This window comes from Emys orbicularis, chromosome 1 (genome assembly GCF_028017835.1).
Source record: "Emys orbicularis isolate rEmyOrb1 chromosome 1, rEmyOrb1.hap1, whole genome shotgun sequence".
Taxonomy (NCBI): domain Eukaryota; kingdom Metazoa; phylum Chordata; order Testudines; family Emydidae; genus Emys; species Emys orbicularis.
The window spans coordinates 32370564-32395465 of NC_088683.1; the positions used below are offsets into that span (position 1 = coordinate 32370564).

General features: G+C 44.4%; 1 protein-coding gene across 1 annotated transcript in view; it reads left to right on the top strand.

The window, feature by feature from the left end:
* Positions 1–24902, top strand: part of SLC2A13 (solute carrier family 2 member 13) — a 358865-nt gene that overhangs the window by 248487 nt on the left and 85476 nt on the right. Inside the window, exon 6 of the mRNA XM_065421661.1 lies at positions 10536–10656. Within this exon, the coding sequence (XP_065277733.1) occupies positions 10536–10656 (121 nt within the window). The remainder of the gene's footprint in view (positions 1–10535; positions 10657–24902) is intronic.

Below are 24902 nucleotides of genomic sequence, written 5' to 3' on the forward strand. Positions count from 1 at the left end.
GATATATTTGGACAAAATTCTCAACCAATAGCACCTAAGCTGCATCTGGGAGGTTTTCGCCTTCCTCTGCAGCGTGGGGCACGGGTCACTTGCTGGAAGATTCTCTGCACCTTGAAGTCTTCAAACCATGATTTGAGGACTTCAATGGCTCAGACATAGGTTTGATAGAGGAGTGGGTGGGTTAGATTCTGTGGCCTGCATTGTGCAGGAGGTCAGACTAGTTGATCATAATGGTCCCTTCTGACCTTAAAGTCTATGGTTCTGTGATCTGCAAAATTTGGCCTCATTCATGTTGCCTACAAAACATGCATTTGTGTGTGGTAACTGAGCGTGTTGGTATGCACAGTTACCCAATTTGTACATTAAAACATGTAATTTTGAGCAAATTTGGTATGTTCAACTTACAATAGGTACCCACATTTAAAATAATGCCTTTTAAGTGCAGATTTTGACAACTTGAATCTTCTTATACTTGATTCAACAGCAGAAGGGTTGAAACTTGACAGAGATAATTTGGATAAAAGAGAGCAATCATCGTTAACCATCTACCAACTGAGGTCAGAGCCAGACTGTTACATGAAGTTATTTGCATCAATGGTATATAGTAACTTAGCTGCTCCCCACAGCAGGCAATTTAATGACATTGCAGGAGACAAAATGGTATGGGATAGCAGGGTACATTTCTTGCATTCTTGTGATCTTTAGTATTGTGTAAAAACCTGTATGAGCATAATTGAATACAGCAACGCTGAGAAAGTACTTCTTCAACTTTAGCTCAAGCAGATAAGTTTAAGTTTAAAATTGTAAATGCATGGGGAATGGTCTCCATGTTAGCAACCCTCTGTTGCAATCACTAGTTAATGTTGAATGACTCACTCACGTCTCTGCAACCTGCATCTTTTATTTTTCCATATCTCTCGACACATGGCTTATGCATCTGATCATGCTCCGTAGACGTGAAACTGATTTATCAAATCCACCTTTATTCTTTGGATTGAGTTGCTGATAGCTTTCATGCTGTTGACCTTTGTTTAGATTTCCTAGCAGATTGAAGCACACATCAAAATAATATGCACTTCATTGCTTGTGACTGAATCCAGACCAGGCCACTCGTTTAGTCCCCAAACTGTTTACTGTATATCACTCTTACAGCAATATGTAACGTTGTGTGGATTTGTCTAGCTCTGTCATCTCATGCTATTTACTCAGTTGATAGTCATTCTTTTTCTGTGTGGTCTATCAAATGTTATAATGGGGCATGAACAAAAGCAGAACAAAGCAGACTTGTATTACTTTATTATTACTCCCAAAATACTTTAAGCCTATTTCTTGCAATAACGCAATACTAATCTTGTACTCTGTGTTAGGCATAGTGTATTTTTCAGTGTCTCAGTGCCAGAATTACAAACTGATCCTTTTGGGTCCTGACCATCAGGCTTTAGTCACTGCCTCTAGAATTTTTGGGCCGTTTGTGACCAGGCCCTCTGACTAATATATTCGAAGATCAATGATTTGAAAATGTTCATGCAAACATCTCTCACAAAGCAGTTTAGTAAAAGAGTAGATGGCCATTGTAGTAAAACCAGGACGAATACTGTAAGGAGTGTTTCGTTTTATGGTACTTAGATGCAGAACAGAATTAGTATGTAAAGATGTCCTTTTCTAGGTCCCTTCTCTGTACTGGGTTGCCTTCTTTCAGTCATTTTAATTAGTGTTGTGTTTCTTTTAGTCATCTTTATACTGTGGCCTTTAAAAAAAGAAAAAATGCAATACTGACTCCCCTCGAGCTGAGATGAGATCACATACCATCTCGAAATACTATTTAGAGCTTTTCGTGTGGTGCTTGGCTTTTAGGATTTGGTCGGGGGAGGCAGTGTTTTGTTTGTAAGTCACATATTCTATGATGATTTCATTCTTGCATATCTGTTATTATTGTATTTTAATTGTCTGTGCAGCATACAGAGCATCTTAGCAGGAGGGATGCTTAATAAATAAACATTAGGTTTATTGCTCTTTAGATCCTCTGGTGGGCAGTGTTTCAAATAGTTGGTTTTGTTATGTTTGTAAGTGTGCATTTTTCACTCTGCTACTTTGAACTGCCTTTCAAGGGAATTGGGAAATCTTGAACTCTAAACCTGGTTACAAATGGTGCTGCCTCTGTGGGTAACCTCTCTGCTGTCATCTCTCAATATGTAAAATGAGGACAGTACTCACTGGCTGCATGGATATATGAAAGCTAAGCGCAAGAAAAATTTGAAAACTGCGCACAAATGTATGAAGTTATGAAAAGCACTGTATAAGTCATAAGTATTATTTCTAAACATTACATAGGTGTAACAATACGCACATTAAGTACTGTCTTGTGGTAGTGCCTTGACATTTATTGGACTAGCTATGGACTTTTTCCATTCTCTGCCAATGTTCTGTAAAGGAGTGTTTACCATTTGAAGCTTGGCATCTTCACTAGTTTCAAAGAGCTGGCAACATTTTAAACAAATCCTACCATGCTGATAGATCGCTGAAAAGTTACAAAAGTTACCATAGGCTTCTTTCTGCCAAAAAAGGGGAGAAGACAGACAGAATTTTAACATGGTTGGCTGCTGACTCCACTTGGTTTCCAACTTCTGTTATATCTTGATGCCAGTTGTCTTTCTTTCCTTTGTTCTGTATCTTCAAAGGCTGTTCATTACATGTAAAATGTGGAGAGATTTTGAAGGGTGTAATGTCTGTTTTAGTTTTTTTCTCAGGCTTTGGCAGTCTGAAGACACACTGTATTTGTACATATGACAAAATTTTAGCTTTATGTAATAGAGAGGACATTAAATATCTTCAGAATACTTAGTTTTTTAGCCTCAATTAATGATATGCTGTATTGGTTTGTGTTGTTAGCCAAAGGAAAACTTTCCACAGAATGAAATACTATATAATGCCTATATGTCAAATCTGAATATTTTCCTCCTCCTTTGGACAAGGGGTTAAGGGATGAAGGAAGATGTTTCCTTATTAGGTCAACCTCTCAAAAGATGAACAAAGCATATTTAAAATGAATATAAATTTGATGATAGTTCCCCATGTGAAACATGTCTCAAAATATTTGATGTTCTGGCTTATAGCATTTGGAAAGTACATTAAATCCAAGATGAAATCCAGCATGCCCAGAGGACTGTCGTCGTTGATGTAAATAGTCATAGTAGCATCACAAAGCCAAATATAGAATAAATTGAAAATCCACATTTTTATTTTGATGATGGCTTCATAATTTCTCCAGAGATTTAGGCTTCCTGATTTGGCTTAAGCTTTTGGCATCAGAAAGAGATCTATCAGCATAAGTAAACTGCCTGTGTGTGCTCAAAAAAACACCCAATTAATGCACACACGTTCATGTTGGCAACATTGCTGGCAAATGCTGGTGCATGGTATTATAATACTAGAATAATATAATTATTAATACAATACATCAAACAAACACTCTTTGCTACACAGGACATTAGGAGAAGTAGTAGTAGTAGTAGTATTTTTCATATTTTGTAAATTGGTTTTCTCAAGAAACCTATGTTTTTCTTAAAAAACATAAGAACCATATTATGGGTAGTTCTTTAAAGAATATCTGACTAAGTTTTTAATGCGTAAGCCAGGCACACACAAGTGTGTGTGTTTTTGAAAGTGTGAGTTGTGCTCTTCTTCTTAGATACAATTACATTCTGCCTGCAATTCCTTTGTTCCCCATGCCGACTAAACTGGGTAAAGTACTTTTCACTTGTCCTGAACTGTCACATAGTGTTGTTGTGCACGTCTAAACTTCTGCTGCATTCCACTTGTATGGTAGTGAAGTGGTTTGTGAATCTATCCCCATATGTTACAGAAGGACTTATTGTCTCTGCATAAATAAGGTCAAAGCTAGCTTCACATTATAAGTACTTTGTCGGATCCTTGGGTGAAGGTGTTAGATAAATGTGTAGTACAGCATACTGCATTACACATATAGACATATACAGATATTTTCTGTGTGTGAAATGTATGCATAGTTAAATAAAGGAATATATGAGGGTGTGGTAGAGTATAAAGATTTTATCGGCATGAATTTGGGATAGTCTCATTCCTCATGACTGGTGAAGCCATACATGAGTTTTACAGACAGTTCCAAATTAGCTTTCAATAAAACCATCATGTATTTCTCTGTATGCCACCTATTTTAGAAAAAAAAAAAAAGCTGTAGGAGTGGCTTGGGGAGGTATTTTTTAATTATAGGCACTAATTTTTATATCCCTCCATCCTGACACCAAGTCCCTTTGTCACCATTAGTAGAACTATACAGGATTCAGAGGGAGCCATAAAACCCTCCAAAATTACCTTTAATTGCTTTTCTGTACCTAAAGATGTCACATTTTTAAGTTCTAATATCTGTGGCCTTTCCAGGACTAAAAATGAGTGCCAAGTTCTACTGGGAAGTTGAAAATCATGATCTCCCCTTTCCAATAGCATCAAGCTCTGCAGGGCTGCAAGATATCAGGCTTTGAAGTCACACTATTTTTTTTGGAGAAAAGCTTTAACTGGTGTAGGGTTGATTCTTGTGCATCCTGAGCCTTGAACAGGTGAAATCTGGAGGAGGAAAATCATTTTTTTCTGGTGGATTGATATTAAAAGTCTATTTAAAGTTGCTTAGGCTTTTAGAATTAGTCTTAGGGTATGTCTACACTACGAGAGTAGTTCGATTTTAGTTAAATCGAATATGTGGAATCGATATTACAAAGTCGAACGTGTGTGTCCACACTAAGGACAGTAATTCGACTTTGTCAGTCCACACTAACGGGGCAAGCGTCGACATTGGAAGCGGTGCACTGTGGGCAGCTATCCCACAGTTCCCGCAGTCCCCGCTGCCCATTGGAATTCTGGGTCGAGCCGCCATTGCCTTCTGGGTAAAAAAATGTGTCGAGGGTGGTTTTGGGTAACTGTCGCCATCCAACCGTCACTCCCGCCCTCCCTCCCTGAAAGCGCCGGCGGGAAATCAGTTCGCGCACTTTTCTGGTCAGTGACAGCGCGGACACCACAGCACTGCGAGCATGGATCCCGCTGCGACCATCGCTGCAGTTGTGGCCGTTGTCAACGCATCGCAGCTCATCATCGACCTTTCACTGAGGCAGATAGAGAGAAATCAGGCGAGGAGGCTACGGCACCGGGGTGAGGACCTGAACTCCGAGAGTAGCACACGCCTGTCTGAAACCACGACACCCAGTGCCGAGGACATCACGGTGGCAATGGGTCTTGTGGATACTGTGGAACGGCGATTCTGGGCCCGTGAAACAAGCACAGACTGGTGGGACCGCATAGTGCTTCAGGTCTGGGATGAATCCCAGTGGCTGCGAAACTTTCGCATGCAGAAGGGGACTTTCCTCGAACTTTGTGAGTTGCTGTCCCCTGCCCTGAAGCGCAAGGACACCCGGATGCGAGCAGCCCTGACTGTCCAGAAGCGAGTGGCCATAGCCCTCTGGAAGCTTGCAACGCCGGACAGCTACCGGTCAGTCGCGAACCAGTTTGGAGTGGGCAAATCTACCGTTGGGGTTGTTGTCATGCAAGTAGCCAAGGCAATCGTGAAGGTACTGCTGTCAAAGGTAGTGACCCTGGGAAACGCGCAGGCCATCATAGATGGCTTCGCCACGATGGGATTCCCAAACTGCGGTGGGGCTATAGATGGGACTCACATCCCTATCCTGGGACCGGACCATCAGGCCAGCCAGTACATCAACCGAAAGGGCTACTTTTCAATGGTGCTGCAAGCACTGGTGGACCATAAGGGACGTTTTACTAACATCAACGTTGGATGGCCGGGCAAGGTTCATGACGCTCGCGTGTTCAGGAACTCTGGTCTGTTTAGACGGCTGCAGGAAGGTATTTACTTCCCGGACCACAAAATAACTCTTGGGGATGTGGAGATGCCTACAGTGATCCTCGGGGACCCAGCATACCCGCTAATGCCCTGGCTCATGAAGCCCTATACTGGCGCCCTGGACACAGAAAAAGAACTGTTCAACTACCGGCTCAGCAAGTGCAGAATGGTGGTGGAGTGTGCTTTTGGCCGTCTCAAGGGGAGATGGAGAAGCTTACTGACTCGCTGTGATCTCAGCGAAACCAATATCCCCATTGTTATTGCAGCTTGCTGTGTGCTCCACAATCTCTGTGAGAGCAAGGGGGAGACCTTTATGGCGGGGTGGGAGGTTGAGGCAAATCGCCTGGCTGCTGATTACTCCCAGCCAGACAGCCGGGAGATTAGAAGAGCCCAGCGGGACGCACTGTGCATCCGGGAGGCTTTGAAAGACAGTTTCCAGACTGAGCAGGGTCACCAGTGAATTTTAAGTTTGTGGACTCAGAACCTGAACTTGCCACCGTTTCTTTACCCAGTTACCGTTGACTATCCTCTCCAGTTACATACCCCCTTCACCCCCTTCCCAAAAAATAAAATCTGTTCTGTTTTGTTAATGAACACCGTTGTCTTTATTACTGTTTTCGCGGGAATGTTTTAAACCTGGGACGCAGACTGTGGCGGGGTGTGGGTTTAGTGTTGTGATGCAAATGATGCTTCTAAACTCCAGGAATGACGGGTTCCGCAGTGGTGGACTGGTTGTTTCAACAGAGCCTGCCAGCCCTCCTGGGCGGGACAGCGTGTATGTGTCGGCTATGTGACTGTCTGGCAGGGGGAGGAGGGTTACAGCTCCCCTGCTGCGGGGCTCTGTGATGCATTAGATCTGTAACTGCCCTCCCCCGCCACAAAGTCACAGAGCAACCCCCCCCCCCCCCCCCAGAACATGAAAACCACCTCCCAGATTGAACAGGGTCACTAGTCACTGCACTGGGTATGTGTCCTGATGCTGGACCTGACCCCGCCTCTGTACCCTGGTAAAGGTGACTGTCCTGTCCAATTACCATGCCCCTTCCCCTCGTTCAGACAGACTCTCCTCCAAAATAAAATCATGGAAACAGTAATTAACAGAAACGAATATTTTATTATGAACCAGACATGAAACGTGGGGGTTGAAACTTGCACGGGGGCTTCTGTGAGGTGTGTAGGAAAGGACTTTTAAAATTTTGGGGAATGAGAGCCTTCTAGTGCTAGAGCAGTCTGCAGGGGTTGACTGAAAGTTTTAACGGCCCTTGCCGCCCCTCCTTCTTTGGACTTTGGGTGAGGGGGGTGTGGGACTTGGTGGCGGGGGAGGGCGGTTAGAGATAGACTGCAGCGGGGCTCTGTCCTCCTGCCTCCGGTCTTGCAGAACATCCACAAGGCGCTGGAGCGTGTCCGTTTGCTCCCTCAGAAGTCCAAGCAGCTTTTCAGTAGCCTGCTGGTCCTCCTGACGCCACCTCTCCTCCCGTTCCATGACTGCTCGGTGCATTTGGGACAAGTTCTCCCTCCACTGTGTCTGCTGGGCTGCCTGGGCTCGGGAGCAGCTCATTAGTTCTGAGAACATGTCCTCCCGCGTCTTCTTCTTCCTCCTCCTAATCTGCGCTAGCCTCTGGGAGTGTGCTGACAGGCTGGGTTGGGAGACAGTCGCAGATGTGTCTGTGTGAATGGGAAAAATGGAGTGAATTCCTGAGACAGATAAATGAAGTTGTGTACAAAGAACCTAGTCTTTCTCTGTGAACAAGACCATGCACTGCACCTCTCACATGCGCACTCAGGACAAGGTCGAATTTTCGGCCCTCGCCTTCAGTGCCTGGGGTCCTGCAGTGGTCTTGCAGTTATCTGAGAAGCGTGGCAGGACACCTGAACTTCTGTAGCGTGCAATCATGGTAAGCCGTAGACTTCTGGCTGCTTAAAACTGTACTAGTAGCACTGGCCTCCTTTCACATTGAAAGCAATGCCAGTCTCTGCTGCCAGCAATCAGGACAGCATGAACTATGCCCCTGTCCCACCCCCTCGCGGCTGTTCCAGGGAAAGATCCCTGTATGCTGCCCCTCTCCCTCCACCGCGTGGCTGTAAAGCAGTCCCAATACTAACATTCCCCTCCCTAATTCAAAGCAGGGCGTAATGAGCGACATCACCCTGCTGAGGATCTCGGAGTCCCAGAGGGAAAGGATGTTTCGAGAAAGCCTTCAGAAACCAGGGCCGTTTGCCGCTATGCTCTGCAGGGCAATGATACCAGAGTATCTGATGGTGTCGTGGCGCGGTAATGTGTCCTACCACGGAGGGCCCAATAAGATCGCCCTACCCAGGAACCTGATGAACAGGCTGGAAATGTACCTTCATGAGACCTACGAGGAGTTCTCCTATGAGGATTTCGCCTCCATCCCCGGCCATATTGACCGGATTTTCGCGTAGGTGCACTGGGACTAAAGAGTGGAGCGTCTTGGGCAGCATAATCATGAGTTACCGGACATTGTAAAAAAATTTTTAAATACTTGGGACTAAATTGTGAAGAGCCTAAGGCAGACAAATCATGAAAAACCCTTTGTTACTATTGTAAATATTCCAGTTTTTTTGCAGATAATTGTTTACATATTTAAGCACTTTAAGAAACAGCCATTGTTAATATTATAAATATTTCAGTTCTTGTAAAAATAAATGTTTAGATATTTAAAGCACTTACTGCTTGATCCTTCCCCTGATTCTGTCTCCGGGGTAAGGGATGGGGACGGTTGGTAGGGGATCTCGGTAAGGGTGATGAAGAGATCCTGGCTGTCGGGGAAATCAGCGGTGCCAGCGCTGTCGACTGCCTCTTCCTCCTCATCTCCTTCTTCATCTTCCCCGTCCGCTAACATGTCCAACGAGGAACCTGCCGCGGACAATATCCCATCCTCAGAGTCCACGGTCAGTGGTGGGGTAGTGGTGGCGGCCGCACCTAGGATGGAATGCAGTGCCTCGTAGAAACGGGATGTGTGGGGATGGGATCCGGAGCGTCCGTTTGCCTCTTTGGTTTTTTGGTAGCCTTGTCTCAGCTCCTTGATTTTCACGCGGCACTGCGTTGCATCCTGGCTGTATCCTCTCTCTGCCATGGCTTTAGAGATCTTCTCGTAGATCTTTGCATTCCGTCTTTTGGAGCGCAGCTCTGAAAGCACGGACTCATCGCCCCACACAGCGATGAGATCCAAGACTTCCCAATCAGTCCATGCTGGGGCCCTCCTTCTATTAGATTGCACGGCCATCTCGGCTGGAGAGCTCTGCATCGTTGCCAGTGCTGCTGAGCTCGCCACACTGTCCAAACAGGGAATGAGATTCAAACTGCCCAGACAGGAAAAGGAATTCAAATTTTCCCGGGGCTTTTCCTGTGTGGCTGATCAGAGCATCCGAGCTCGGACTGCTGTCCAGAGCGTCAACAGAGTGGTGCACTGTGGGATAGCTCCCGGAGCTATTACCGTCGATTTCCATCCACACCTAGCCTAATTCGATATGGCCATTTCGAATTTAGCGCTACTCCTCTCGTTTTGGAGGAGTACAGAAGTCGAATTTAAGAGAGCTCTATGTCGAACTAAATAGCTTCGTGGTGTGGACGGGTGCAGGGTTAATTCGATGTAACGGCGCTAAATTCGACATAAAAGCCTAGTGTAGACCAGGCCTTAGAGAGATGGATTATTGGGAAAAGGGCAGGAGTGCTGGTCAAAAGTGCATGATATCTTCATTCATCAAATGACTGAAGTTTATCATATTTCTTTGTAACTTATCACGATTATCAACTTCATATATGTAGTATGTAGAAAAATATGTATCTAAACACAAACATAATATAAAATATGATATCTGGATATACAGTGATTGAACTTACTAGAAGTAGATAACACAAGATATAGTACACAGTATGGTATTCTTCCCCAGTAGCAAAATAACCTATGTTAATTATTAGGACAAAGGTGAAGGCTGAGCAAGGTGTTATCAGTTTATATGGTCTAAAGTTTTGTGCCAGGAATGAACTATTTTTAATACATTGCATGTATCTTTTTTGCCTATGTCCTCTCCTTTTTGGTGTTACACATTGTGACAATAGATTCACAGAAAATTCAGGGGGCTCGAGTGGATTGGTAGAAAGAGGTTGATTCATAACAGCGGGTTTATATTTTTGGTAGCATTTCTACAAACTGAGCTCTGTGAAAAAAATCAAATTTATTTTCTTGTTTCTATATAACTAGGAATATTGTGCTGCAAAAGTGTGTTGCTATTGTCCTTCTTCCAGGTAGGTCTGGATGTCTGGGAGCTAGGGACATATTGTGATTTACAAGCCACTGTTTAACGCTGCTTTTTGAACATTTATTTCTGTTACTTAAGGGAATACGAGTTAATTCATACAGTCTTCAACTCTGTGTTTAAAAAAACCAAACAACTGAGTAATTTAGTATCTGGATAATAAATCAGAAGCTGTTGAATTTAACACCAATCCCAACCCCCAAAAATTATTTTTTTCTCAAGATCCTTATACAACAGATTAGCATAGTGGGGAAATACTGTGCTAAGCTCATATAAATTGAGTGTCTTCTTTTTTCCAGACCTAGGTCTATGCAGCAAAGAATTATTTTGAGTATTTTGAAGTAAAATCTTTTTTATTTTTGTATTTTAGGTACTACTGTAGCACTCATTATCCTAGCTTTGGGATTTTTGCTGTCAGCTCAGGTCTCACCTCGAGTCACTCTTAACCCAACAGATCCTTCAGGTCAAAATTCTACTTGCACAAATTACAGGTGAGATTTCATGATCATTTGTTTTTTAAATGTCTTCTGCAAGATTTTCCCCAATTTCTCAAGTGTTGCAACCCTATTAAAACACATAATGTTAATATTCAGTGAGTGCATGTCTGGGAGCTAGGGACATATTGTGATTTACAAGCCACTGTTTAACGCTGCTTTTTGAACATTTATTTCTGTTACTTAAGGGAATACGAGTTAATTCATACAGTCTTCAACTCTGTGTTTAAAAAAACCAAACAACTGAGTAATTTAGTAATTTTGAATAATTTTTTTTAATGTAAGCAGGGAATGCGCTTGCTGTTACTAGTCTGTTCATAGACGTTACACTGCACCACAACTATGAGCTCTCCCAGAGAACATTTGTGCCCCTTGCCCTTTATTTTACTGTTTTTTAAAAAAAGGGTTCTGTCTTTTCAAATAGTGATACAGACCCATTAATGATTAATTCAAAACAGACACGATCATGTTAACCTTTAGCGATGGTAAATTGAACTTGCACTTTCATAGATAGTTCGCGTCCAGTCTTTGTTTCAAAAGATGAGTCATTTATTTAGAATGTTTTTCTAAAAAATATTCTATAATGTTCTGTATTTTGAGTTTTTGTTCACTTTTTTCTCCCCTAGTAAATAAAATATCGAAACTGGTAAGATAGCAAAAATTGTGTCTTTCTGCATACCAGAATTTAGTAAAGACTAAGCATCTTCTGACTTGACTTACCTATTGATATGCACAGGATAACAATCTATAGCTAGTCTTTATCCCTTTGGAGACTGCAGTCTTGTATATGAGCTCTTCAGCATTCATTTGGCTGGCAGGCTGGAAAATGTCAGTGTCCCATTGAGAAAAGACTAGTTAAATGTGACTGAGCTCAAATGCTATAAAGGCTGAAACAATTCTTGTTCCAATCCAGAATCTTTGCTTGACAAGTTAAGACTGCAGTACAAATGAGTCTTGTGTTTATTCTAGAAATGAGTTAATTGAATAATTTCTCAAACACAGTAAATATCCATGCAATTCAGTGTGCAGAATATTTGGGCACTAATATTCAGCTGTCTGTCCCTGCTATCTACTATTCTGTCTCAGCAGCAGAACACAGGCTGATCAATTATTTTCTCCAGACTCTGTTTGAATTCTAATAAACTAACAGTGGATAACTAACTCCTAAGAGATATAGGAGGATTGTGGTGATGAGGACCTTCCTAGTGGGACCCTAGGAATGGGAGGGGCAGGTCTAATTTCCCCAAAGATGTCAGAAGAGGTGGCAAGAAGTACATTTGGCTGCTCTTCATACCCCAGAAGTGAGTCTGGGGAGAGGAACCTCATAGCATCATGGGGAGTAGGTAGGGTTTGGGCATCTTTGAGAGAAAGTGTAGAACAGATGGTGATAATCAACTTGAATTCCAGGCTTTGGATACCATCCATATATTAGATCCCTGAATGCAAATATCATCCCTTTATGTGTTCACTACCTCAGCAAAGAGTACATATACTACTTTGCCTGGTTTTGATGGTTACCCATCCTCTTTCTCACATGGATCTAGTTAAGAGATAGAAAAAAAGAGTCTCCAAAAAAAATGGTCACTTTGTAGGAAGGAGATTAACAGTGAGATGCCTCAAGTATCCATACTAGAACCTGTGCAGTCAGATCTGTGTTTGTCATTTGGAAGAGAGGTGAACGGTAAATGGTGCAACATTTGCAGATGACAAAATTATTTAGGTTAGTCACATCTCAAGACTATGAGGTCCTTCAAAAGAACCTAACAAAGCAAAGTGATTTTCAACCTAATGTCAGATGAAATTTGATGCAGGCACATTCCAGATAATTCCCATTTGGAAGAATAATTTGAATTACTTGTAAACATTGTTGATTTTGTAATTAACTGTAACTGATATTATTGTGGACATCTCAATGTGCAGTTGTGGGCAAAAAAGGCAAAGAAGATGTTAGACTATTAAGAAAGGGATGCCATTATATGAATCAGTGGAATGCTTTCATCAGAATCTTTCAAAAAGTGGATATTAATAGAAGGGGTCTAGAGAAGGTGGAAAAAAAGGATTAGAAGTAATGAAAAACATCCATATGCGGAGAGATTGAAAAGACTAGAACTGTCTTTGCATAAAGATAATAGTGAACATGTTAGAGGTATATGAAATAGTGACTGGAATAAGAGAGAAGGTCTCATGTGCTCCTATTTGTATTCTTATAGCACAATTACAAGGAGACACACAATTAAACTAAAGACAACAAAGTTAAAACTAAAAAGAGGAAATGGTTTTCTACACAACACATACTTAACTTGTGGGCCTCAGTGCCAATAATTTAGCAGAATTCAAAACAGGATTAGACATTTGTACGAATAACCAAAATGTCTACACTTATATAGAATAAAATTGTATGTGGGATATCAATCCTCTTGACTCAAGTCATCAGCATACCACTAACTTCCTGAGATTAGAAAACCTTCCCTCATAAGCATGTTATCCATAACTGTGAATTTGGGTGTGGGGGGTGGGTCTTACTTCCTCCTCTGAAGTATCTGATATCTGCCATTGTCACTCACAGTACCATGAAACCTCAGAGTTCCTGGCTCCTCCAACGAAGACAATAGGAATAGAAAATTAACATTTTTAGTGAGTTTTCAAGTGAAGAAAAAGCAATTAAAAAAAAATTTGGTCTCCAGTGGAGTCCCTGGAGGAGTTCAGCTCCAATCTGTCTCTGTTCCAAACCTTTTAATCCACAAGTACAGAATCCAGGAGAACAGCTTCTATCTATCCTATGAAGTTGTCATAACTATAAAGGGAAGGGTGACAGCTCTCCTGTGTACAGTGCTATGGAATCCCTCCTAGCCAGAGACTCCAAATCCTTTTACCTGTAAAGGGTTAAGAAGCTCGGGTAACCTGGCTGACACCTGACCCCAAGGACCAATAAGGGGACAAGATACTTTCAAATCTTGGGGTGGGAAAGGCTTTTGTGTGTGTCCTTTGTTTAAGGGGTTGTTCGCTCTTGGGACTGAGAGGGACCAGACATCAATCCAGGTTCTCCCCATCTTTCTAAACAAGTCTCTCTTATTTCAAAATTGTAAGTAAAAGCCAGGCAAGGCGTCTTAGATTTACTTTGTTTTCTCAACTTGTAAATGTACCTTTTACTAAAGTGCTTATCTTGTTTGCGATACTTTGAACCTAAGACAGAGGGGATTCCTCTGAGCTCTTTAAGTTTGATTACCCTGTAAAGTTATTTTCCATACTGATTTTGCAGAGATGATTTTTACCTTTTGCTTTAATTAAAAGCCTTCTTTTTAAAAACCTGATTGATTTCTCCTTGTTTTAAGATCCAAAGGGGGTTTGGATCTGTATTCACCAGGAGTTGGTGAAAGGAAGGAGGGGGGAAGGGTCAATTTCTCCTTGTTTAAAATCCAAGGAGTTTGGATCTGTATTCACCAGGGAATTGGTGAAAGGTTTCTCAAGGCTTCCCAGGGAGGGAATTCTTAAGATGGTGGCAGCGGACCAGAGCTAAGCTGGTAGATAAGCTTAGAAGTTTTCATGCAGGCCCCTACATTTGTACCCTAAAGTTCAAAGTAGGGATACAGCCTTGACATGGTGGCACAGCGGTGGGATCGTTTTAAACCCAAAAGCCAGTAAGATTTTTTTTCCCTTCTAGCTGCTTGGAAAGCAGAGCTGAAGGTAGATGCATATCTTATCTCTCCTTGCCTGAAGGCAGAGGTGTTAAGTTTTTTTTAACAAGGTCCTTTGTTAAGAGAAGGGTTCAATTAATGAGCAAACGACTGGTAAAAGGAATTTACAAGCTGAATTGTTTTTTTTTGTTTTTTTTTTTGTTTTTTTCTTTTTACATCCTCGTGAGTAGCTAGTTAGAAAGTCTCTGTTAACTCAGCAGCAGCCAGAGCTGAGTACATCCCAGTTTCAGTCAACTGCAGAGGGGTGTGGCCCAGCACAGGAAAGCAGGAAAATGACTACCAGTGAAGCAGCTAACAAACTAGAACTGGCCAGACTAGAAGCAGAAGAAAATGAGAAAAAACATCAGAGACTACTTCAAATTAAAAAACTCGAGAAAGAAGCCAAAGAGGAGGCCCACAAGAGAGAAATGGAGCTGGAAAAAGCCAAAGAGGAGGCCCATGAAAGAGAAGAGAAAGCCAAAGAGAAAGCCAAAGAGGAGGCCCACAAGAGAGAAATGGAGCTGGAAAAAGCCAAAGAGGAGGCCCATGAAAGAGAAGAGAAAGCCAAAGAGAAAGCCAAAGAGGAGGCCCACAAGAGAGAGATGGAGCTGGAAAAAGCCAAAGAGGAGGCGAGAGAAAAAGAAAGGAAGCATGAACTGGAAGTAGCAAGTGCTAGGCAGGGTGCATCAGACCATCCTAACAACTCCTCTCCAGGTACCACTTCCCATCCCAGGAAATTCCCCACCTACAAGGCAGGCGATGATACTGAGGCCTTCTTAGAAAATTTTGAAAGGGCCTGCCTTGGATACGACATCCCTCCAACCCAGTACATGGTAGAGCTGAGGCCGCAGCTCAGTGGACCCTTAGCAGAGGTGGCGGCTGAAATGCCTAAGGAACACATGAACAGTTATGAACTTTTTAAAAACAAGGCCAGAATCAGAATGGGGCTAACACCTGAGCATGCCCGTCGGCGGTTCAGAGCCCTAAGGTGGAAACCTGATGTGTCATTTACCCGACATGCCTACCACATTGGGAAAAATTGGGATGCCTGGATATCAGGAGCAAATGTTAAATCTACGGAAGAGTTGCCCTTCCTATTGCAAATGGAGCAGTTTTTAGAGGGTGTTCCTGAGGAAATAGAAAGGTACATCCTAGATGGGAAGCCCAAAACTGTAACCGAGGCGGGGGAGATTGGAGCCAAATGGGTGGAGGTGACAGAAAAGAAAAAAGCTAGTAGCAGTTGGAGCGAATATCAGAAGGGGCAAGCCGAAACAAAACCTTATCACCGGGGACAACCCAAGGCCCCACCCACATCCCAAGGGAAACCCCAGACGCCTTCTCACCCCACCACACCAGTCTCCATCAACCAACATCGCCCCGGTGATACCTTAGCAGGGCGATGTTTTAAATGTAATGAACTGGGGCATATAAAGGCTCACTGCCCCAAGAACCCCAACCGATTACAGTTCATTACACCCCAATCACACCAAAGAAACCCAGACCCAGATGCCTCTCTCATACCCTCGGAGCGAAGGGAAACCTTGAGAGTGGGCGGAAAGAAGGTTATCGCTTGGAGGGACACTGGGGCACAAGTGTCAACTATTCACCAATCCCTAGTGGACCCCAAACTCATCAATCCGGAGGCTACAGTGACAATTCAACCCTTCGTGTCACAGTCTGTAACCTTGCCTACAGCCCAGTTGCATGTCCAGTACAAGGGCTGGTCAGGAATGTGGACTTTTGCAGTCTATGACAATTATCCCATTCCCATGCTGCTGGGGGAAGACTTGGCCAACCATGTGAAGCTAGCCAAGAGGGTGGGAATAGTCACCCGCAGCCAGGCTAAGCAAGCTTTCACCCCCATCCCTGTTCCTGAGCCGTCCACCAGGGCCCCGTCTGTGTTACCGGAGACCCAAACACAGGTGGTGGAACCGGATCCCCTGCCAACGACTGCAACAGCCGTAGTGGATCCAATCCCAGAGACCCAGCCAAAGCCAGTCCCAGAACCGGAACTGGCAACGCAACCAGCACCAGAACCATTGCCAGCACTGAGTCCAGCGCTTGCAACCCCGTCTACAACTCCAATGCCAGAGGGCACCAGCGAGCCTAAACTGGCGGAAGCAGCAGATAACCCTACCCAAGAGGCTCAGCCAGAACCTGAAATACCACATAGTGCACCAGCGGACAGCGGTTCACAGTCAATGGAAAAAGCCCCAGCACCTGCATCGCTTCCAGAGGGACCAAGCCCCAGTCCACAGTCCAAGGAGGAACTGATGTCTCCAGCATCAAGGGAACAGTTCCAGGCCGAGCAGGAAGCAGATGACAGCCTTCAAAAAGCTTGGGCAGCGGCACGGAGCACCCCACCGCCTCTCAGCTCTTCTAACCGATCCCGGTTTGTTGTAGAAAAAGGACTTTTATACAAGGAGACTCTTTCTGGTGGGCACCAGGAAGACTGGCATCCTCAAAGACAGCTGGTAGTTCCCACTAAGTATCGGGTAAAACTCTTGAGCTTAGCCCATGATCATCCCAGTGGCCATTCTGGGGTGAACAGAACCAAAGACCGGTTGGGGAAGTCCTTCCACTGGGAGGGAATGGGCAAGGACGTTGCTAATTATGTCCGGTCTTGTGAGGTGTGCCAACGAGTGGGAAAGCCCCAAGACCAGGTTAAAGCCCCTCTCCAGCCACTACCCATAATTGAGGTCCCATTTCAGCGAGTAGCTGTGGATATTCTGGGTCCTTTCCCAAAGAAGACACCCAGAGGAAAGCAGTACGTACTGACTTTCATGGATTTTGCTACCCGATGGCCGGAAGCTGTACCCTTAAGCACACCAAGGCTAAAAGTGTGTGCCAGGCATTAGCAGACATTTTTGCCAGGGTAGGGTGGCCCTCCGACATACTTACAGATTCGGGAACTAATTTCCTGGCAGGGAACATGAAAAACCTGTGGAAAGCTCATGGGGTGAATCACTTGGTTGCCACCCCTCATCACCATCAAACCAATGGTCTGGTGGAGAGGTTTAATGGAACTTTGGGGGCCATGATACGTAAATTCGTAAATGAACACTCCAATGATTGGGACCTAGTGTTGCAGCAGTTGCTTTTTGCCTACAGGGCTGTACCACATCCCAGTTTAGGGTTTTCACCATTTGAACTTGTGTATGGCCGCGAGGTTAAGGGGCCATTACAGTTGGTGAAGCAGCAATGGGAGGGGTTTACGCCTTCTCCAGGAACTAACATTCTAGACTTTGTAAGCAACCTACAAAACACCCTCCGACACTCTTTAGCCCTTGCTAAAGAAAACCTAAAGGATGCTCAGGAAGAGCAAAAGGCCTGGTATGATAAACATTCCAGAGAACGGTCCTTCAAAGTAGGAGACCAAGTCATGGTCTTAAAGGCGCTCCAGGCCCATAAAATGGAAGCGTCGTGGGAAGGACCATTCACGGTCCAGGAGCGCCTAGGAGCTGTTAACTATCTCATAGCCTCCCCCACCTCCAACATAAAGCCTAAGGTATACCATGTTAATTCTCTTAAGCCCTTTTATTCTAGAGAATTAAACATTTGCCAGTTTACAGCCCAGGAAACTGATGACGCGGAGTGGCCTGCAGGTGTGTACTATGAAGGAAAAAGGAATGGTGGCGTGGAAGAGGTGAACCTCTCCACGACCCTGGGACGTCTGCAGCGACAGCAGATAAAGGAGCTGTGCACAAGCTTTGCACCGATTTTCTCAGCCACTCCAGGACGGACCGAACGGGCATACCACTCCATTGACACAGGTAATGCTCACCCAATTAGAACCCCACCCTACCGGGAGTCACCTCATGCCCAAGCGGCTATACAAAGGGAGATCCAGGACATGCTACAGATGGGTATAATCCGCCCCTCTACCAGTGCATGGGCATCTCCAGTGGTTCTAGTTCCCAAACCAGATGGGGAAATACGCTTTTGCGTGGACTACCGTAAGCTAAATGCTGTAACTCGTCCTGACAACTATCCAATGCCACGCACAGATGAGCTATTGGAAAAATTGGGACATGCCCAATTCATCTCTACTTTAGACTTAACCAAAGGGTACTGGCAAGTACCACTAGATGAACCCGCTAAGGAAAGGTCAGCCTTCGTCACCCAGGCAGGGGTGTATGAATTCAATGTACTCCCTTTCGGGTTGCGAAATGCACCCGCCACCTTCCAAAGACTTGTAGATGGTCTCCTAGCAGGATTGGGAGAATCTGCAGTTGCCTACCTCGATGATGTGGCCATTTTTTCTGATTCATGGACAGAACACCTGGAGCACCTGAAAAAAGTCTTCGAGCGCATCCGGCAGGCAGGACTAACTGTTAAGGCTAAAAAGTGTCAAATAGGCCAAAACAGAGTGACGTACCTGGGGCACCAGGTGGGTCAAGGAACTATAAATCCCCTACAGGCCAAAGTGGATGCTATCCAAAAGTGGCCGGTTCCAAAGTCAAAGAAACAGGTCCAATCCTTCTTAGGCTTGGCCGGATATTATAGGCGATTTGTACCACACTACAGCCAAATCGCCGCCCCGCTGACAGACCTAACCAGAAAGAAACAGCCAAATGCAGTTCAGTGGACTGATAAGTGTCAAAAGGCCTTTAACCAGCTTAAGGCAACACTCATGTCTGACCCTGTGCTAAGGGCCCCAGACTTTGACAAACCGTTCCTAGTAACCACAGATGCTTCCGAGCGAGGCGTGGGAGCAGTTTTAATGCAGGAAGGACCAGATCAAGAATTCCATCCTGTCGTGTTTCTCAGCAAGAAACTGTCTGAGAGGGAAAGCCACTGGTCAATCAGCGAAAAGGAATGCTACGCCATTGTGTACGCGCTGGAAAAGCTACGCCCATATGTTTGGGGACGGCGCTTCCAACTACAAACAGACCATGCTGCGCTACAGTGGCTTCATACCGCCAAGGGAAATAACAAAAAACTTCTTCGGTGGAGTTTAGCTCTCCAAGATTTTGATTTTGAAATACAACACATTTCGGGAGCTTCTAACAAAGTGGCTGATGCACTCTCCCGGGAAAGTTTCCCAGAGTTAACTGGTTAACAATTGTTCTTGAAATAAAACATATTGTTAGTTTTTATATAATCAGTAGTATGTCTAAAGGTACATGTGTTTTATTAACTCTGTTTTCTCCTAAAGCTCCAGGAAGAAATCACAGCCAGTGTGGAACCGGACGTCCAACACTATCTGTGATTTGGGGGGCGTGTCATAACTATAAAGGGAAGGGTGACAGCTCTCCTGTGTACAGTGCTATGGAATCCCTCCTAGCCAGAGACTCCAAATCCTTTTACCTGTAAAGGGTTAAGAAGCTCGGGTAACCTGGCTGACACCTGACCCCAAGGACCAATAAGGGGACAAGATACTTTCAAATCTTGGGGGGGAAAGGCTTTTGTGTGTGTCCTTTGTTTAAGGGGTTGTTCGCTCTTGGGACTGAGAGGGACCAGACATCAATCCAGGTTCTCCCCATCTTTCTAAACAAGTCTCTCTTATTTCAAAATTGTAAGTAAAAGCCAGGCAAGGCGTCTTAGATTTACTTTGTTTTCTCAACTTGTAAATGTACCTTTTACTAAAGTGCTTATCTTGTTTGCGATACTTTGAACCTAAGACAGAGGGGATTCCTCTGAGCTCTTTAAGTTTGATTACCCTGTAAAGTTATTTTCCATACTGATTTTGCAGAGATGATTTTTACCTTTTGCTTTAATTAAAAGCCTTCTTTTTAAAAACCTGATTGATTTCTCCTTGTTTTAAGATCCAAAGGGGGTTTGGATCTGTATTCACCAGGAGTTGGTGAAAGGAAGGAGGGGGGAAGGGTCAATTTCTCCTTGTTTAAAATCCAAGGAGTTTGGATCTGTATTCACCAGGGAATTGGTGAAAGGTTTCTCAAGGCTTCCCAGGGAGGGAATTCTTAAGATGGTGGCAGCGGACCAGAGCTAAGCTGGTAGATAAGCTTAGAAGTTTTCATGCAGGCCCCTACATTTGTACCCTAAAGTTCAAAGTAGGGATACAGCCTTGACAGAAGTCTATTCCTATAATAGACTTCATACATAGACTTCACACTTGGTTCTACTCTGAAAAGTGGCTGTGTTAAAATGGCATCTTGTTACTGAGTAGCTTTGCTTCCTGTGTATTCAGAGTCCTATCACAGGACTTCACTGGTTAAAATAAGTTTTAACTGCCTCCGCTCCTATTAGAAATGCAGAGCAGAAGAGGGAACTGGACTCTATTCTTTCCCAATTAAGAACATAAGAATGGCCATACTGGGTCAGACCAAATGGTCCTTCCAGCCCAGTATCCTTCCAACAATGGCTGGTGCTAGGTTCTTCGGAGGGAATGAACAGAACAGGGCAATTATCAAGTGATCCATGCCCTGTCGTCCAGTCCCAGCTTCTGGCAGTCAAAGGTTTAGGGACATGCAGACCATGGAGTTACATCCCTGACTGCCTTGGCTAATAGATGGAGGATCCCTGCAGGACAGCTGCGTCAGTATCTCTCATTGATTAGACACCTCATAAGTAATAAGGGGCTCTTAATAGGTGTTTCAAAAGCAAAAAATAACAGGACTTCAGGAAGGGTGCCAGCCATTAATGGAACAGCCTTGTAGCCACACTGGAGAACTCAGAGGCACTTTCAAAAATGCCCTCAGTTAATGGCCACGCATGCAGGTATTGAAGCTAACCATACCCCACCTAATGTTGACCTAGAGTTGGCCTATGAGGCAAACATCCAACTGTGGGTACATCTACACTGCCAAAAAAAACCTGCAGCAGCAAGTCTCAGAGCCCAGGTCAACTGACTCGGGCTTGCGGGGCTGGTGTTGTGAGGCTCAAAATAGCAGCATAGACATTCCCACACATGTTGGAGCCTGGGCTCTGAGACCTATCCCCCTCACCAGGCGTCAGAGCGCAGGCTGGTGGAATGTCGACACTGATATTTTTAGCCTCGTAACAAGAGTCTGAGTCAGTTGGCCCAGGCTCTGAGACTCATTGCTGTGGGATTGTGGGTTTTTTTGTTTTGTTTTTGTTTTGCAGGGTAGATGTACCGTAAGTGTTGGAAGTAAGATGCATGTTGGTGTGTGGGTGTGTTTCTGATACAGTCTATAAAATAGTAAGTTGAACAAACTGTCTTATCCACATATTCTGCTGGGAAACAAAACTTCCCTAGCACTGTACAGATTATGAATTTTTTTTTTTACGTTTGCACGTCTGTTTTGTAGGATTGAGTGTGGTGTCTATAAAAGAAACCTAAATACTACTGCACATGTCCCATTTGTCTGCTGATTGGTAAGAGCTGTATTCCCCAGCTCATCTTTTACAGATATTGCTAGGATAAGATTGAAGGTAGAACAGACTTAACCAATAAAAAACCCACAATTGCTTTCCTGACTGAAAAGTAATTTCCATGTGTGGGTGTTTTCTCTAAGGTAGCTTGGGGACAGGTGTCACCGCATAGAAGAGCTGTGCCAAACACACAGATACTTGCATTTGGTTTAAGAACAGAAAATATCACAATCATTAACTGCAAAAATAATAAAGGAGCAAAGGGATTGAACTGCTTTGGAGTGTAAATCAGTGCAGAATTTGACCTTAGTCCTTATTTACAAGGATATGGTGGAAATGACATTCATATAAACTCTGGCAGGCTGCATTGTCCTTTAAATTCGACTTTCTATTCATAGATGGAGCTGGGCCGGGGTCATATTGGAAAAAATAAAAAGTGTAGGTCGCCTCTCAAGCTCCTTCCTCAAATTCAAGTTGGCTCACAAACCGGGCTTCACTCACATAAGATGTCTAAAGAAAATGTCATTTACAGATCATCTCTCTTCCTACAATGATGCATTGCTCAGTAGCAAAATCAATATAGACTGATAGGACTGGAAGGACGAGAGGTCTTCTAGTCCAGTCCCCTGCACTCAGAGCAGGACTAAATATTATCTAGACCATCTCTGACAGGTGATTATCTAACTTGCTCTTAAAAATCTCCAATGATGGCGATTCCACAGTCTCCTCAGGCAATTTATTCCAGTGCTTAACCACCCTTCCAGTAAGGAATTTTTCCTAATGTCCAACCTAAACCTCCCTTGCTGCAATTTAAGTCCATTGCTTCTTGTCCTATCCTCAGAGGTTAAAGAGAACAAATTTTCTCCCTCCTCCTTATAACAACCTTTTATGTACTTAAAAACTGTTGTCATGTTCCTCATTAGTCTCTTCTCAAGACTAAACAAACCCAATGTTTTCAATCTTCCCTCATAGGTCATGTTTTCTAGACCTTTAATCATTTTTGTTGCTCTCCTCTGGACTTTTTCAAGTTTGTCCACATTTTTCCTGAAAGGTGGCACCTAGAACTGAACGCAATACTCCAGTTGAGGCTGTATCAGTGGGGAGTAGAGCGGAAGAATTATTTTTCATGTCTTACTTACAACACTCCTGCTAATGCATCCCAGAATGATGTTTGCTTTTTTTGCAACAATGTTACACTGTTGACTTATATTTAGCTTGTGACCCACTATGACCCCCCAGGTCCCTTTCCGCAGTACTCCTTCCTAGGCAGTCATTTCCCATTTTGTATGTGTGCAAATGATTGTTCCTTTCTAAATGGCGTACTTTGCATTTGTCCTTATTGAATTTCATCCTATTTACTTCAGATCTTTTCTCCAGTTTGTCCAGATCATTTTGAATTTTAATCCTATCCTCTAAAGCACTTGCAACCCCTCCCAGCTTGGTATCGTCCGCAAACTTTAGAAGTGTATCTCTATGCCATTATCTAAATCAGGGGCCTAAACCCAATTTACCTTAGGGCCAGTGCCAGTGCTCAAATCCTCCCAGTGGGCCAATAATGTCACTCATGCCGGCCAGAAGCTGCCCCCCAAAACTCCACCCCCCAAAAAAATCTGTCCCCCACCTGCCTAAGATTCTGGGAGGGAGTTTGGGTGGGGGAGGCGGTCTGGGGTAGGGGGTTTTGGTGCAGGCTCTGGGAGGGAGTTTGGGTGGGGGAGGAGTCTGGGGTGCAGGCTCTGGGATGGAGTTTGGGTGCTGGGTCCAGACTCTGGGCTGGGGCAGGGGGTGGGGGTGCAGGAGGAGGGGGTGGGGTTGCAGGCTCTGGGAGGGAGGAGTGGGGAGGGGTGCAGGCTCTGGGATGGAGTTGGGGGGCAGGAGGGGGTATGTGGGGAGGGGGTGCATGCTCTGGGAGGGGGTGGGGTTGCAGCGCTTACCTGGGGCTCCAAGGCGGGGCGGGCCGGGGGGCCTCCGCGTGCTGCTGCCCCAGGCACCGCCCCCACAGCTTCCCATTGTCCGCAGGGGTGCTCGGGGCGGGGGCAGCACACGGAGACACAGCCCCACCTCGGGGCCACAGGGAGGGGCCGGCAGACACGTGGAGCGAGCAGGCAGATGTCGCTCAGCTTCGCTGCTTCTGGGGCCCCAGGCCATTTTATATCGCCTGTGGGGCAGGAAGCGCCCAGGGGCGGCAGGTGGGGCCAAGGGAGAGACCCGCCCCAAAACTGCTGGAGACCCACGGGCCACATTGGGGAGGTTCACGAGCCGCAGATGGCCCGCGGGCCGGGAGTTTGAGACCCCTGATCTAAATAATTGATGAAGATATTGAACAGAACCAGACCCATAACTGATCCCTGTGGGATCCCACTCAATATGCCCTTCCAACTTGACTGTGAACCACTGATAACTACTCTCTGGGAATGGTTTTCCAACCAGTTATGCACCCACCTTATAGTAGCTCCATCTAGGTTGTATTTCCTTAGTTTGTTTAGAAAAAGCTCACTCAAAACAGTATGGACATCATCAAGGCTTCAGAGAGAGGTTTATATACCAGAGAGCAAGTTAGCAGTCTCCAAAAAATAAATTGGCTCAGAAATAAAAACGGTTAAAATGAACTAACCAGATTTGGAAAGAGGTCGAGGTTCAGTAACACGTTAGCTCACTGCAATATCTTTCCCAGATCTTAACAAACCCTTAGAAAATCAAAGATCCAGTGGCATGAGCACACCATCCATCTCTTCTCAGGGAAACAGACCCAGCTTTTGACAGCCATTATTGTTATTTTGTTCCATTTTTCAGTCTCTCTTTTCTTCTTTCCTTCATTTGTCTCTCCTCCTTACTGTTCTCTTTTGTTTTTCCTTGATGGTTTGATCACCAGGTGCAGAAGAAATAATGCAGAGTTGCCTTTTGCCCAAATAATGTTTTTGTGCTTAGTACTAGCTGCAGTTTGAAACTGACAGTGGTTGTGTCCATCCGTGTCAGGTTAACTTTTAAATGCAAACATTATTTTACCTCTGCATTTGGCACTGAATGAATACTGTGTCCAGTTCTGGTGTCTACAGTTCAAGAAGGAGGTTGATAAATTGGAGAGAGTTCAGAGAAAAGCTGCAAGAATAATTAAAGAATTAGAAATCATGCCTTATTGTGGCGGAATCAGTTTACCTTAACAAAGAGAGAGTTAAGGGGTGACATGATCACAGTCTATGAGTACTTTCCTGGGGAACAAATATAATAGAGGGCTCTTCAGTCTAGCAGTTAAAGGTATAAAACAATGTAATGGTT